Source organism: Montipora capricornis, chromosome 8 (genome assembly GCF_036669925.1).
Source record: "Montipora capricornis isolate CH-2021 chromosome 8, ASM3666992v2, whole genome shotgun sequence".
Lineage (NCBI taxonomy): Eukaryota > Metazoa > Cnidaria > Anthozoa > Scleractinia > Acroporidae > Montipora > Montipora capricornis.
This window is the reverse complement of record NC_090890.1, coordinates 4,382,514-4,400,013: the sequence shown is the minus strand read 5'-3', so window position 1 is coordinate 4,400,013 and position 17,500 is coordinate 4,382,514. Positions and strand designations below refer to the sequence as shown.

The 17,500-nt window shown below is 37.7% G+C and overlaps 1 protein-coding gene across 2 annotated transcripts in view; it reads left to right on the top strand.

The window, feature by feature from the left end:
* LOC138059301 (NLR family CARD domain-containing protein 3-like) overlaps window positions 1-17,500 on the top strand; it is a 61,630-nt gene that overhangs the window by 13,762 nt on the left and 30,368 nt on the right. For both annotated transcript variants that reach the window (XM_068904870.1, XM_068904869.1), the window contains exons 2-3: window positions 3,834-4,014; window positions 17,274-17,500. The exon at window positions 17,274-17,500 is cut by the window's right edge and continues 427 nt beyond it. In XM_068904870.1, the coding sequence (XP_068760971.1) occupies window positions 4,008-4,014; window positions 17,274-17,500 (234 nt within the window). In that variant the 5' untranslated portion in view covers window positions 3,834-4,007. The remainder of the gene's footprint in view (window positions 1-3,833; window positions 4,015-17,273) is intronic.

The window sequence follows — 17,500 nt, the reverse complement described above, 5'->3', positions numbered from 1 at the left end:
ATTGAACCCAGAATTTAACTGAGAGCCCATTCCAAACATGAAAAGAATGGATTTTAACTTGACTCAGCCGCCATTTTGAGACCCAGTGATCTCTGCGTGCCTATTCAAGTTGGCGTCAAAATGCAAATCCCCGTCTAAGCCCCGCTCAAGGTCCCCGTTCGCCGATACTTGCGCCAAATGCTGTCGAAAACCCCGCATACCGTGGCAAAAGTGACAGTGCAAAACCGCTAAAATCCCCCGCTATTGCCCCGCATTCCCCGGGTATGGGGGTGCGGGGCTTTCCACTGACTAGTGCATAATTAGTTGGCCGTTTATTCCACGTAGAATATATGTAATAAAAGCCACATACATGGAGGAAGTCTATGATAGTAGTTTAACATTTGGTGCAAGTCTCAAGTTGCAGTGTGTAATTGGAATTGAGAAATAGGGTTTTGAATTTTTCAATTTTAACATCATTTTTTAGTAAAAAAATGGAGTTCTCAGGCATTAAGAAACATTCGGTGTTACCATGGCAACAAGTAAGTTATGACCTCAATGAGTGACATTTTTGAATATTCCTCATGGGGACCTACTACCATGTAAATTTGAGTGGGGGGTTCAAAATTTTTCATTTCCCACTTTGTTTGATTCTTACAGAGAATTGCTCTTAAAAATTTTACTGTTTTTAGGTCAAACCTGAGTCAAAATCTAAATTAGTACTCTAGCTCACACATACATGTATAACATTCCTGACAACTCACTGAGATGATGTGAAATAAAATATGGCACAAGGAGCTGTTCTTATTTAACTTTTGCCGACTTTCAGAGTACAATGTCTCCAAACTTGAAAAACTGGCCATTTTTTTTCAAGTTTCAATCCATTTCCATCCCCTCCATCTTTGGATGTAAGCAACAATGAATGGCTTCAGTGCACTTCAGTGGCCATTGGCAACAAAACTACTGCAGTATTTTTTGGTCTTCATTGATGCAAAGATGTCTTCTTGTATTTTGAATTTTGACTAAAATAGCCCCTTTAACATAATTACCCAAGATGGTGACTCTCAGTTTCAACACTAATAATTATCAACTTCAGTACAGTTCTAGGTACACCGGTAGTATACAAAGGGCTTGTGCCTTACCAGATTTCAATAATTACTGTATGCCTTTAGTTAAGGCTACATGTATGCAAACTTTGCTGCAATAAAAGTATTATTCATTTCTTCTAACAATACAAAGTAGCACTATAGGAATGTATTGTTCTCCAGAAGGCAGATTTAAACTATGTGATTCTCTTGCTAGAGACTTGTTTGGCATGCCACGCCCCCAAGGAACATGATTGTATATTTTTGGAACTGCAGACATTGAATGAACCAATCAATTACAGTATTTCCATGCATTGTACAATGTACACCAATTCAACGGTGTACAGGAACAACCTGTCACAGTTCTCCTGCCCTGATAAATAATGATGCCACCACAATTACGAAATTATAAGTCATGCATTAAGTCATGAGATTAGAACCAATGCTGGTGTGTTGAAATCCTGTTGTGCAGTGTCATTCTACAGTATTTGTTTTTCCATCATCAAACCTTGTGGATACTGGAATTCACAGACTCTAAATTCAATAGCACAACATGGAAGTACCTTTTACCGAGAGAAACTGAATGCTGATAAGCATCTTACTGTGAATGATTTTCTAAGTACAGTGTAGCCTTCAAATGTATGAAGCTGAGATTCACATTACCTTTAACTTGGAAAAGAGGGAAATAATCTCTTGTACCTCTGCTTGCACCAAATAATTATTCTTTTACAAGTTAATCAAAGACAACATAAAGGACAATGCTGGATTTTTAATGTGGATCTCAGATCATTGTACAAGTTGCATTTTTCAGCTCAATTCAAAAAGTGAAAGTTAAGTGCTAATAAGCATTATTGAACATTTTCAGTGACAATCATTTATGGTGATGTGGTGACATTGTGTGTCATACAAAAGAGAGTTACACACAAAGGGAACCTCCCATCAAGAGAAAATATTTGGATCATAAAATTGAAAAGTACAACTCTCTAGTTCCAAAAAAGAAACAACAGATGTTCTCCAAGAGGTCTGAATGGTATAAATAAAAAATCTTGCAAAAAAACGAATAGTATTGACTAAGAGAAGAGGATGGAATCAAAGACAGTATAAATCACAAGATCTAGAAGAATTTTAGAGAAGATTTTCTCACGTAAAAGATCTAACACAAGCAGCTGAAAAGCTAAGACAAACTGAGAATTCTGGTTTGGATAACTGCATATCTGTTTTTCAAAAGATCAGGGATGGCCCATATTACTGGCAGGTAACAGTTGCAAACACAGCAGATTTTGCCTAGGCAGAATATGAAGGTTTACACAAACAATGAACTCCCAGCAAAAGGATCCAAAGGATGCAATGCCACCATGTGAATTTATAGACAAATACTGAGTGACAACAGTGGAGTAAACTTCTAACTGGTCTGACTTGGTTTAATAACGTTTATCGGCTGTTCGTAACAACGTACCGTACGTGTTTGTGACCCATTAGCCTGGTGTATGGCGCCAATCAAGGATCGCCAGTAGTGGGTCTTTCTTGTCTCCCTTCCCTTTCATGAGAAGTCCTTGACAGGTTTTTACTGCATTCTCCACCATTTTAATGCAACAATTAACCGAAATGCTAGTGCAATTGTATAAAATTAATAATTATAACGTCATTATAAGACAGTTGTCTTTACAGGAACTGTAATTTGGAAGGTCTTTGATATTTTCAACACAGTAGGTTGTCAATCAATGTGGGTGATTTTTATAATATTACTGATTAATTAACGTCACAAACAGTTTTCTATGGCTTGATAGCAAACACTGTCACTTTATGAGATTGTGTATGCGATTCTGTTTTCCATATGCGTAATTGCTTTACGCAACTTGATATCGTGACATTGCAAGGGAAGGGAGCAAAATTAAAGCAAAATTAGGTTTTTACATCTTGTTCAACTTCTTCTTTTGTTGGAGTTGTTGCGAAGAAGAAGGCAGAGAGGAATTGTCAAGAGACTTCACCGATTCTGGGTCCGATACATTTTCGAGGAGCAACAACGGCTGCAGCATAACCAGTATCAAATTATACACCGATCAACTCAAAACTTCAACATCCCTTCCCCGGGCAAACCACTGGCATTTGAACTTTTGAAGATGGGACCAAAATAGTGTTCAGATGCCCTACCCTGACGTCGGATTTGTCTGTCTGTTCCAAACTTTTGAAGACCTTTTTTGTAAGCCAATTGCTCACAAATGCTATATCTCTTCCTTTAAACTCTTCCATCTTGTTCAAACGTGTTTTATGGCTCTTAGCAACTTCAGCAGGAAATGTGACTCTTCCACTTCAATTTTCCCCATCCCACGCAGGCAAAGGTCAAATTCCCCACTCTCCGGGCACAGAAGATAGTCAAATGCCCAGGGTTTGCCTGGGAAGGGGGGCGGGGATGTTGAAATTTCGATTTGATCGGCGCATTATAGTGCAGAAACTGGCTCTTCGTGATTGAGAACTTTACTACAGGTATATTTGGCGTGCATTGTTTGCGATTATTGATGATTGGTCGGGATGAACATAAAAGGTGTTTCCATTTACGCAAACTGTTTGCGATCAAGCTATTGGGAGGTACTTGCAATTGTTTGCGATGGAGTTGTGTGCATATGGAAACTATGCTTTAATAGCATCCGCGAAATTCTGCATGATTTCACACGTGATTAATTGTTCTTAACGGCGTGCAGGGAAACTGTAGTTAGATCTAATCACGAGGTACCAAGCTCTATTATTAATACTTTTTCACCTCTTGAAATTTAGGGACACAGACAAGACAAGTCATAGATCCTTGAATGGTGGCTTTGAGATATATTACGTGAAGTTTGTTTCGAGAATATAGTGATCATCAAAAGACTTGACAAGATGGTGATCATTAAAAGAATCTTTCAAAGCAATGGAAACATGATGATGGTGTAAAAGTCAAACTAGGAAAACATGGAAGGTACATAGTGCAAGTAACACTTTATTGATCAAAACAAAATTTTTGTCCTTTTTGGAGATGTAGTTTACAATGTAGGTGGTGGGAGTGGTTAGCAGGTCTTGGTTTTTAACTCAAACTTGAAGTGGAACATTATTATTCCTTGGAGAAAGTTCATTTTTGTTTTTTTTTTTTAACAATTTTATTAATTTTACTAGTGCTTTACGTACATTTACAGTGTACATGCCAGGGTCATGCAGTCAAATAATCAAATTGAAACTAAAGTGAAATACATGGAGGTCAAGTTGAGCTGTAATAGGACAATCCGTGCAAGTAAAATTAATTACTATAATGATAGCATTGCTTTTGCCTTGTCATTGGTTGTGAAATATTGTCCTGAGTTACTGAAAACCAAAGCTGCTGCCACATTATGTCAACGATTGGAAGCAACTAGGATTTGTAAAGTAAAGGAATGACGTAGCAAAAATGCTTCAAGCTAATTCACTCTCTTATTTAAGTGCTATTTTTATAATCAGCAAAAGTGTGCTTGTGTCATGGGTTAAATTTCTTTCAACTTGTTTAAATTCTAAAACTAACCTAGAATAGATGATTTTCACAGTGACATCAAACAAATTGTAAAATCAAACGCGTGAATTCTCCCTGATTTTTATCTATGCAAGGTTGAAGATATCGGGTAGAAAGAAATCTTTTTACAAGTTAATTACAATTTCTGTAACGTTTTTGGTTTTGAAAATACAGCATGTTAAATTTTTGAATTGTGTGACGTGTCACACCAGATACTGAAACCTGTTTTGATTGGAAACAAATGTCTCATTATGATTCTCTGCAGTTTAAACGTTTCAAGTCCATTAGGAGATAACTTTGTCTTTATACTCACTTACATGTACATGTATGTCCAGGATTGAACGCAATTGTGAAAATTACAAATTTCACAATTTTTCCGGTGTGTTACAATCCCAATCTTCAATTTTCTGTCACCTCCTTGTCTTATACACGATTTTCTGCAATTTAAGATTTTTAGTCACCGTATTGTGTTGTTCAGTTACTATACCTGAGGCTATGGAGGCCTGATTTGGTCAAAATTGTATTTAAAACGATTTCGTTTTAGTCGACCATAACAACCTATTTACTTATGGTGCAATATTTGAGCATGTAAAAACAGTTTTATTGCTACTGAAGATGAAATTTGGGACTGAATTATTTTTTTTGCACACATGTATGAATTTATTTTAACCTCAAAAGTCAGTATTTGCAAATCAATTCATTTTGAAATGTGATTTTTTTTTAGAATCAATAATTTCTTGTTTTCATAAAATATAGTTTTTATTTATGAATTTTTTCCAGTAAAAAATATATTCTTTTAAATGACAAAAAATCTTAACCAGTGTGAATTTATTTTGATAAGAATTTATTTTCAGTTCCATGATGGATTACTCAGCACCGATTTGACCTTGGCCCGGTGATTTTTCCTGCCACGTTGATGATGGAGTCAATGGAGGATTCTCTTCATAATCGAATCATGCTAGTGAGATTTCTTCCATCTTCTTTTGATATCCCCTCCATAGTTTCATCCTAATTTTTGAAACTGACTTAAATGTTTTGTTGGGAAACTGATATGCTGCGGCGACAAGTTAACTGGGAGAGAAAGCAGAGAATGATGCTTTCAGCTTTTTATGTAGAACTTAAAAGAAATAGTTATGTGTTTTTCTTTCTCCACAAGAGATCACATGGACAGATGAGTTGATTGAGCAAACATTTTGGGGATTGGAGGAAGCGCACGCAAAGTCCCCTTCAATTAAGAGATGCTCATTTATAGGTTGATCGCCTTATGGAGATAATTATTGCACTTGATGGATATTTTGGTTGGACTGAATTCCACCACTTCCTTCTACCATAAGGTGTGCTCACTGAGAGGCTGGTTGGCAAGAAAGGCAGGCTTCATGAGAAAATAAGAGAAAAAGGAGAGAGTGTCTTTCTTTAATCATTACCTGCAACATTTGGACACAAGTTCAGCAAAAACCCATGTAGCTAATTGACCTCTTTGCTTGTTACTGAAACTTGATGTGTCTTATAGCCACGAGAATGTTAACACTAAGTGTACCCCACATTAACTCTTATTATGGGATGAACTATCAAGAAAGAGAACTAAGAATAAGCTACACTTTTCAACAATAATTTATTATAGCATGACCAGACAGTGGATTCTAGCAGGGATCCCGGAAGGGGGTCTAGATATTTGTGTAGTGTGAAATAGGGGTTTGTCTTGTTAGACAAGTTGTAGTTACTAAAACAAGGAATGACCTACAATGACCTACAATGAGAGCACTACAATGAGCTACAATGACCCACAGTGATCTACAATGACCTACAATGAGCTACAATGACCTACAATATAACCTATAGTGAGAGCTCTACAATGATCCACAATGATCTACAATGACCTACAATGACCTACAGGGATCTGCAATGGCCAACAGTGATCTACAAGGAGACCTACAATGACCTACAATGAACTTCAATGACCCACAGTGATCTACAATGACCTACAATGAGCTACAATGACCTACAATATAACCTATAGTGAGAGCTCTACAATGATCCACAATGAGATACAATAACCTACAGTGATCTGCAATGGCCAACAGTGATCTACAATGAGTCCTATAATGACCTACAATGAGCTACAATGACCCACAGTGATCTACAATGACTTACAATGAGCTACAATGACCTACAATATGACCTATAATGAGAGCTCCACAATGATCCACAATGACCTACAATGACCTGCAATGACCTACAGTGATCTGCAATGGCCAACAGTGATCTACAATGAGACCTACAATGACCTACAATGAGCTACAATGACCTAAGATGGTCTACTTAAATGACTTGTACAATTTAAGAGAAAACAAAAGAGGATGAGGGTGAAGAGTTTGGTTAGCGGAAAACATCCATTGTGAGTCGCATTTGGGTACATCAGGTTGAGGACACTTACACATGTGTTTGCTGTCGTTACAAAGCCGGCTAGAAATTAAACAAAGTGAATCTCAGGAGACCTTTTAAAGCCAAGGACTGGCTCCTCATCAGTGCCACAAGCGAGATGCCTAGAGTGATTGTTGTTGAACCGGCATCCCTCCGTCTGGCATAGACTTCTCTAATGTACCTTAGAAATGTATTGTAAACATGCCTCTGGTTCTTGCAGGAATTTGATCCTTCCTTATCAAACACAAGTTAACAAATGCATCAGTTTCTTGACATTGAGACCACTTGCAACTGATGGTCTGAACAAATAGAGAAATGGAGGTAGGCTCACAATCAGCTGAAGAATACCCACTTTGCTCAAACCTGAATACATAGTGATGATGCCACTCCTGGAACAATATTGTGCAATTACGTCTTCCTGGATAAACCATGGTATTTTGCCATTTTGAGGGACACAGAGACCCATGAGAACACCAAGTGCCATGTACCTCTCAGCCAAATCTTCATGGAGACCTCCATGAAAGTATTTTTCTTTAAATTAGCATGAGGTGAAAAAAGTCCTTTCAAGGACCTCCATATAATAGGTAAATGGCATTTCACCAAGGCTGATATCTCATCCAAACCAGTATCAAGCAAGTTTTCTCTATCAACCCATATATATTTAGTGTCTCCAGAGATCTCACTGTCTGGATCTGTTATGTCTAATCGCCTGCCAGTAAGGATTTTTTCTTGAGCACACTTGAGGATTTCTGATGAAAATTTTGGCAGTGTTCGCATTCTTTTACATTTATTTCTTGTGCAATATCAGTGATTTTTTTCTCCCTGATTTCTGTACCACCATCAACTTCAATAATCACTGCATCACCTGGTGAATCAATAACTGTTTCCTCCTCATTTCCTGCATTACTTACAGTAGCATCTGTCTGAAATGCACTGGTTTCTAGTACAGATTCATCAAGGTCATTGAGATCGTCGCCCAACAGTCACACATAAACAGCACCTGCTGAACCGATAGATCTGAGTCAGCGGGATCCTGCCATCAATTTTCACCCCACCCTAGAGGCTACAATGTAAGGTTGGCTTTACAAGCATTCCACCAACCACCAAATTTGAATTCAGTGTTTCTGCAGTCCTCTGGAAATTGATTCTTTATCTTGTTATACATAGTACTTTTCTTCCACCGTTTATCGAATATGAATCCCGTGATTATGCGGTTTTGGCTCTCAAGTCTCAATTTATTCTGACATCCCTGTGGCATTTTCTTGTGTTGGGCTACCACTCCTGTAAGATGCGGCAAGGGAAATTCCATTAGTCGGAAACCTTCTCAGCTCACCCAGTGCATTTCGATCTCTTGAATTGATGACCTGAGGTAGCGATGGTCGACTGAGAATACTCCCGCTTGGAAGAGAATTTGTGCTTGAAGGGGATTGAACACTACTCGCTGCTGGCGAAATAGAAGAAGACTCATTTACACAGACAAGTTGTGTTATTCAGGGGATTTGCACAATGGTATTTCTTGCTATATCGACAATGGCGATTCGATGGAATCCTCCATTGACTCCATCTTTGAAACGTGGCAGAAAAATCATGGAGCCAAGGAAACTGGTGCAGAGCAATGCATCATGGAACTAAAATAATTCTTATCAAAATAAATTCACACTGATTAACCCTTTAAGCCCGAGGGGTTCCCCATTGACGAGTAAAATCGTCTGGCGTTAGACAGAGTAAAATCTATAAGTGCCATTTGGCACTATCGGGGCTGAAAGGGTTAAAATAAATTTTCATTTAAAAAAAATATATCTTACTAAACAAACTCATAAATAAAAACTATATTTCATTTATTGATTCTAAAAAAAAATCACATTTCAAAATAAATTGATTTGGAAATATTGACTTTTGAGGCTAAAATAAATTCACATGCAAAAATTGACTGAAATGCAAAAAAGTAATTCAGTCCCAAAATTAATCCTCAGTAAAATTTTACATGTCGGAATACACCCTGCGAGCAGAGCCTCCTTTTGTCGTTTTTTTTACTGAGGAGGAGAAAAGGAGGCTCTGCCTGAATCATGTCAACTCTTTGAAGCCACCGCAGCCCGAACTTCTGGACTAGTCCATCTTGTTTCTCTTATCAAACTGGTTTTTCCAGTGCAAGCATCCATTTAGTGATAAAACTGATGGTTATAATTGAGCCCACTGTACTGCACATAAGTAAATAAGTTGTTATGGTCAACTAAAATGAAATCAGTTCAGCCTTTCATTTAAAATACAATTTTGACCAGACTGGGCCTCCATAGGAGGCTGCACAGAAATCTACAGTTTATTTTGGGGGTTATTTGCATTAAAACAGTGGATATCCAGTTCACTGAAGTGTGATACACTCCCAAGAGTAACTAAGTTGTGTTGTTGCTGCGGCAGTGAGTGACGTAGTTGCTGAGGTAACTCTCTAATCAGGAGAAGAACACATTTCTCTTCAAAACGCAAGGGATTTTGGTCAAACATGCAAGGAATTGTGGTTATGTGCAAATGGAGCCTGCTCTGTTTTTCATTTCACTCCTTGTATCCTCAAACTCGAAATTGTTCAATGAAAAAGGCCAAGAACTTGGAATGTTGTAGGAAACAAATCTTTCAACCACCTCTCCAATTCTCAGGTCTGTGTGGTACATCGTTTCTGAGTTATTTGTCAAAGCATTTCACGCAACTTTGTAGAGTTCTCTATGGAGACTCGGTGTGGTCCACCAATGTGGCAACGGAAAACGTCTGGAGTTCACTTTGCAATGAAAACCCATATTTTTCGCTCATGAGATAAAATACATGTCTACAAAGTATGAACACATTTCCTAATGTACTGTACCTAAAAGGCTCAAACTGCTTAGATTCATAGGGATGGACATTTTTTGCAACCAAATAGCATTATATCATGGTTTCACACAAGGTGACAATTCGGAAATTCAAAATACTGTATTTTCGACACGAAAGACGTTATGGAACTGGGACCTTGAAAAAAGATTTATTTTTATGTAGGTCATCTTCAATCTCCTTCAGCTAAACATTCAGAAGGTCTTGCGATTTTGATTTTAGAATTTGAAGACGTCACTCTGAAAACCATCTATTGCTTTCTGTCTTCTCTCGAATGGGGTCCAGAAGGAGGTTCTGTTGGGGACCCACGTTTTGTACCGTCCCTGCTTAAGGAAGACCTATTAAAATCTCCCTTTAATTCCATGCACAAACCGTCAATAAATTACCACAAGCATAATTGAACATCTTCCTTCCCCTTGGCAGCATTTCTACCATTTAGGTAAACTAATTTTTATGTAAAGAACCCCCTAAAATGTATTGCATTATGGGATTGGGAAAATAGTCTGACTATTTAATATTTCTTAAATTTGGAAAGGGAACTTTTAATCTAACAGTCAATTTCTGTTAATGATATAGATACTGATCATGATTAAAATGTCCAGATTAAAAACAACTTGTTTTATTCATTTTCGGAATGACGAAAGAGTGGTCTTCAAGTGCTAAAACTAATGTGTAACATGAAACTCTATATGACAGTGATGAAAAGCCCTGATAATGTCAAATTAAGATATAAAAACATAAGTGTAGTGGAGAAAAAGAACTTATCATATTACATGTACAGCACAAAAGTACCAGGAAGAGTAGGTTGGCTTTTTATTGGCTGATCGTGTTAGTTACCCGGACAACAGCTTTATCCTCACATGTGGAAGATAAAAATGTCTTCACTGTGCGCACTGAAGATAATTATGATTTGTTAGAAAAACTGAAAATCTTAGTACCGGTATTTCATCAGTATCTATACAATAAGATCTATTAATAGTCACTCCAAAAAAAAGTTTAGTGCTAGTCTCAGACAATGCCTAAAACACGATGTACATGTAATAACTGTCGCACATAATAATAATAATAATAATGGTCCTAACAGCATAATAACATTAATTATTTGTTTGCTTAAATTAATTTTACATTTACATGCACACTGTCCTTGCAACCACTCTGGTGAGTTGCACCAAGCATAACGAGATTACATTGAGGAGTATCACTGTACTGCATCTTACTGAAAGTTCCTAAAAATGAGCCATTCATTTTGGATCAAGCCAACAGGCGGATCAGTTATCACTTACAGAAAATTGTAGTAGTACTCACAAACGAGGCAAAAATTTTTTAGTGACTTAGTGAAACAAATAAATGAAACCTAATATTTCTGAATCGTGTAATCTTTACGAACTTGTTTACATGATAATTGATTTCATGTGTGCTGATAAATGGAGGATACACCAGGAATGTAAAAATAGTATGGTACACGTAACTCTGAATCAAGGTAAGTAACTGAGGAGATACGGGATATTTTTTAAAGTAGGAGCGCATTGCGTACGTGTGGTAGTACAGTAACTAGACAGTGTTTTCTCGAGAAGCGATCGCTAGGGTTTTTTGTTTTCGTGTTTGATGGTTTTTTGCCCAGCTCGAGTGTAGAATCATGACGAACTTTTGTAGTTTGTGAGAACTATTTACTACTTGTAGCTTTTGTTGAGTTTTGAATCGATAATAGAAAGAGTTTTTGGCGATTTCAACCCAGACTGGACTACTGGATTTAAGCTTTTTTCTTGACGAGATTTCAAGTTATTGTGAAACGTTTGGTACCAAGTTACTCTAATACTGAAATCAAGATTATGGAATTGTAAAACTAGAACTTTGGACTGGACTATAGAACGCGCAATTACGGAATTTTACATTTTTGAGCATTCTGAGAAATGGAGTACACATGTCGTCTTCTTGTCTTCGCCACGGCAGATTTAAATAGTTTGCAAGAAACTAAACCAGGATTACGGGAATCGGAATTCGAATACATGGCCCGGTTGTTCGAAAGCCGATTACCTTAATCCAGGATTAGCGTAAACTTTTGTTTCATGTTTTCAACTTTTTGGTGAAAGTTTCCTTTGCTTATTGACTTCTTCTAATGTAAAGTTTCACGGAATATCAGCCTTGAACAGCATTTGGGAGTAGAGAGAATAAAAGTCGTTTGTTCATTTTTAACCTGAGATTAGCATTAATCGGCTTTTGAGCAACTGGCCCAGTTGTTGAACTGTGATCTGTAATAAGTTTTTCGGATGATTTAAGGCTGATCTTGTAATTTTTGGATGAACGGAGTTAAGGAAGGAAGTAAAACTGTAGGATTTAAATAAAGTCTCATTCCAAAAAATAAATAAATGAAAGATCCCGTATCCCGAGAACCCGCTAATGGGGCTTCCTTGTTTGCATTTGCAAATTTAGTAACATTAATAATGAGTTTTTACAACAGACAACTTCAAGTTATATTACAGATGTATCTTTCTGGTAATCTCTCGCCATTTTCCGAAGTTTGCCTGTACTTGAAGTTCACTGTAAGTGGACAATTTGTGTTAACTGTTTGCGCATTCCACGGATACGCCTTTGGAGGCGTCTTGTTTAGGGAAAGAAAGTGCAGCTTATAATTATGCTGGTGTTTATGGTATCCCTGATTTTTTGCCACCATAATAGTGGACCAGGGTGGTATACCAACACAGTGGCTCTGTACAAAACTTTATAAAGTTGTGTGACATGCTTTGGCAAATAACTCAAAAACAATTTATCTCAGACTTGCTGAGGTGGTTTATACATTGGTCTTCTACAAAATTTCAAGTGCTTGGCCTTTTTCATTGCATGGCATTGCTAGTGAAGCATGTATGAGAAGAATGTTGTTTACAATTTTCTGTTATCTTTTTTTGCTCTAGAGATATTCAAGTTTTTTTAATATGCAAATTAGCCAAGTGATGATGTCATAACATCAACTGAATTTTGATCAAATATGATGAAAAAGAAAGGCTGTATTCTTTGCAGCAAGATTCTAGTAGATGTGCTCCACAATATGTGCATACCAGTTTTGTTACCATGGTAACATACTGGGTTCCAGACCTCCCTGATATTAAAGCTCTTGCTAGCTACCTTTGCCGTTCTATTTTGATATTTGCCAATGGTACCTCATCTCCGTGATCCTGCAAGCATATAAATATGTTACATTGAGTTTGTGGCATTGTTAAACATTTTTCTCGCTTAAGATCACCAAAAATATTGAAATCAGTTTGGAGGGGACTGGAAAAGAGTGAGTTGCCATGGGAATCAATTTTTTTGTAGCCAATACAATACAATGCATACTTAATTGACCACTCCCCCATAGGGGCTTTTCTGGCCCAGTGAAACACAATCACAATGGAACGTAACATTCAACAATATATTTTCAAGTGCAGCTGAGAAGTTGAACCAGGGACTGACAAATTTAACTAATGGTCAGAATTAATGTGTCTTAAACTCAGAATCCCCAGATCTCAAGGCAAGCCCTTTAACCACTGGGTAGCACTGCCTCCGTACTGCTAGCCATAGGTGTGTTGCCTGTAGAATTATTGGCCTACCGAGTTTCAATGGCCTCTGCTGCAAATGGCCAAGATAGCTCTATTTATATACTTGATGTTATATTGGGTTGAGTGAATGACATCATCAGCCATCTCATTTGCATATTTTACACATTTTTCAAACATAAACATCTCTGGAACCAATGAAGATATTCCTAGAGCCCGCTGCACACGGTGAGGAAAGAGCTGAGCATACTGCCTCTCGAGGTGGTTTTCTCAGCTGTTTCCTCACGTGTGCATCGAAATTTTGGTGCGAAATTTGCCTTGCGAGGCTGTGAGGATAAAAACAAACGTTGATATTTTTCACCTCATGAGACAAATTCCTCATTGTGTGCAGCCATCATGAGAATTAAGTTGAGTTTGGCCAATAAAGCATCCAATAAAAATGCATGGCATTCTCACATGACTTCAGTGGTGTCGGGATTTCTTCCTCCGACATCATCTAGAACTGCTGAAGTTGAGTGAACGACGTCATCAGCTGTCACGTTTGCATATTTTACACATTTTTCATAAACATCTCTGGATCAAATGCAGATATTTCCAAACGGAAAATGGTGTTTTTAGTCATTTCTGGAATTATGTGATAAACCTAAAAAATTAAGGGATCAAAATTTGATCATAGTAGCACTTAAAGAATTTTATTCCGTACTTTTGACTGGTTTCTTAATCAAATGCTTAAATTTAGCTATATATTATAATTCACAAAGGTTTCCCATCACTGTGAAAGTGCTATTAAATGTTACAAAATATTAGTGAATAAATAATAATAATAATAATAATAATAATGATAATAATAATAACAATAACAATAATAATAATAATAAATAAACAAAATCAGTTGGAGATACTAAAATAGTTCATTATAGCAGATTTAAAATTGTCCACAGATGGCTAATCTAATAAAAAAGAAGGTAGAGTGTTCCATTCTTTTATGGTTCTGGTAAAAAAGTTGTACTTGTAGGGGTTACTGTTACTGTTATTGCCAATGTTAATGAACTTACTGCTATGATTGGAGCACGTAACACGCGCGGGGCGTACAATGTACTCCGGGATATGGACCGCAATTTTACTGTTCACTATTTTGTACATGGTAGTAAGTCACGCAATTTTGCGTCTCAGTTCTAACGAATGCCAGTTCAAATCGTTCAGGCCCCAGTTGGTCAAACGATGGATAGTGCTATCCACCGGATAAATCACTATCCAGTGTATAGGTCATAGCGAAGCCAATTGGCCCGTATCACTCAATGTCCAAACAAAAGATTTTGCCCGTCGAACCTCTCATTCAGTGTGAGGCTGGACGGGCAAAGACAATGCAAAGACAAAGCCTTTATTCCCCACGGACTCCAAAATGGCCGCCGAGTGATAAAGCTGAATTGCTCTATCCAATGGTTAGTGATTTATCCGGTGGATAGCGTTTTCCACCTTTTGAACAACTGGGGACAGGAGGTTTGTGACTGTACCGGGTTCCCGCAAAAAAGATGTAAAATATTTTTTGTTACGTTTTGCTAATGAAACTGGAGCTTGTTCATTATGTATGATTCGTGTTAACTATAGAAGCTTTTAGGCATTAGACAGAGGCATTAGACAGAGTTTGGCCGGTTTCGGCTGGTTTGGAAAACAAAGGGTTAATAATCGGGCAAAAGTTCTTCAAAATCTTATGGTCCAAGTCAGGGTTCTTTAACAATGTGCGAACTAGTGCGTTTTAACACACTAGGTCTGTTGGAACAGTGCAGGCGCGGATCCAGGGTAAATTTTCACTCCCCCGCCCCCCCTTTTTCTGATCCCCCCTTCTTTCTTTTTTTTTTCTTATCCCTCAAACACCTCAACCAGGCTTTGGTTCTATTACATTATAACAAAAATTCTCCCCCCATTTCAAAATCCTGGATCTGCGCCTGACCAGGGCTGTTGGAAGCGTGCTTGAGTTTCAACAAAATGAGCTTCAAAATCAGCAAAAAATTGTGACGCTGATGAATAATGAAGTAGCTGCTGTTTCCAAAACGATGGTGATAAATAACCTCGTCTTGGAGAGTAAATTTTTGACTTCGCAGAAACAATGGTCAACCTGAAGAGTTGAGCAATTTTGATCTTTCTTTTGAATTTGCACATTTCTTGTAAAACTTTATAACACTTGAAAGAAAAAGAAAACTATGGTAACAAAAACCCGGTATCTTGCCATCATTTGACACAGATGCTTCACTGTTTCGCGAGTAAACAAGCCACGGTAACTTGATCACGGCGCCCGCTGAATTCGATGTCACTTTCAATTTTGCGATTTACTTGTGCAGCCAAACGTGCAATAACAAATTTAAAACATAGCAAAAATCTCCCAAAATGTTTTTCGCTGATGGTAACTTTTTATATTTGCTGTAAAAAATCAATGTTGTTTTGATGTCGTAAATTTTGTTGCTGATGGCAAAACATTTTATTCTCGATCGACCATCCTGAAAACGTCCTTCTGCTCTTCCTAAAAACTGAGTTTCAAAATTTATGTACTTTTTCTTTAATATTTGTTTTGCATAAAGCAAGCTAACAAAATCTGTACATTGCTTAGTTCGCATTTTTGGGCGTTAAAATATAATTTTCGGTCCTATGCTTCTGTTTCGAAGTAGTATATTTTTTAGCTCACCCATCCAGATACTAACCCTGCCGGACAGGCAATGTTTGTATTACAAAGCCGTCAGATGCTCAGAGTGCACGCTTAAACTTGTGGTGAGGGAACTTGAAAATGATCAACATGTCAGCCCAGAAGCCAATGTTTCTCGATTCCCTTTTATTTTCTTCAATCTTTCTGGGTTTAGTACTTTGCTAGTAACCACATTTCTTCTCAGGAGACTATTTACCTAAGACTTTTACCGTGACACGACAATGATATACAATACCAAAACAATATTGTGTACTATAAGAGCTACATATTACGCAAAGATAATTTGAATATCCTGGAAGACAAAACACAGCTCAGTTGACAATATGGAATAAAGCGCTGTGTTACTGCACTACCACACGTACGCGATGCGTGCCTATTTTTTTCTTAAGATGACAGGAATTTTTTCTTTCTGACAAATGATTAATAGGCTGGTAGCCAGGATTTTAACCTCAGAAAAAGATTTGTTTTGTCGTATCAATGTGAGCCAAAGGGCCTCTGCTGGCCCCTTAAGTTATCTTAAGGACCCCCAACTTCAAAAAATTGACTGGAACACTGCAGTTCAATACCACCCAACTCAGTCCCTTCTGTTTTTGAGTAACACTTACCACACGCAACCCAGTGTACGCTCATGGAGCGTCTAGTTGAGAACCCAAAACCCAGGTAAAATTAATTTTAATCACACTTGATTTCTGCAAAAGATAGAACTCTCAGCCAGCTGTCAGAGTTTCCTTCTTCTCTTGTAATGTTCTATTTAAAACATAAGAGCATGCACACGAAGCATGACAAATTAATTTTGTTGCACAACTATGCCAGTAGGCAACAGTGCCTTTGCCAAATATTCAAGTGAAAGCTGTCGAATGTAATAACCATGTACTTGAATATTAGATCTTAATTCTAAGCAGGAATGTTTTGCTGCTGCCTATGACAATTTTTCCGGAGCCTTTCGGGCTTCTGGCATTAAAAGTTAGTAGCCCGAGTCATTTTTTCGAGAGCCCAGAATTAATTAATTGAAACTGAGGATGAATCACCTTGTGATAAGATAGACGCCCGTTCGGGCTACTTGTTGAGAAATTTCGTCGGCTGCACTCGCAAGTAAGGCGCCCCAGGCGACCGGGAGACCGTTAGATAGCACCCTTGAGCATATATAGAAGATAGTAGATGATAAATAAATTTGCATTGTTTTTAAATCTTAGGTGGAAAGAAGAGGGAACTTTGTCAGGGCATTCCCCCAAAACTCAGTGTCAAGCCTCCAAAAATGAGTGATATTGGACCTGATATGAAACCTTGGGGAAGTGCTGATCTGCCGATTGATATTTTGCTACTGACAGCAGAGGATTGTGGGTTTTCGAGTTGTTACTCATTTCTGGGGAAACCTTTCACAAGTTATAACAGAGAAGTTGGTTACATATATTTTGGATAC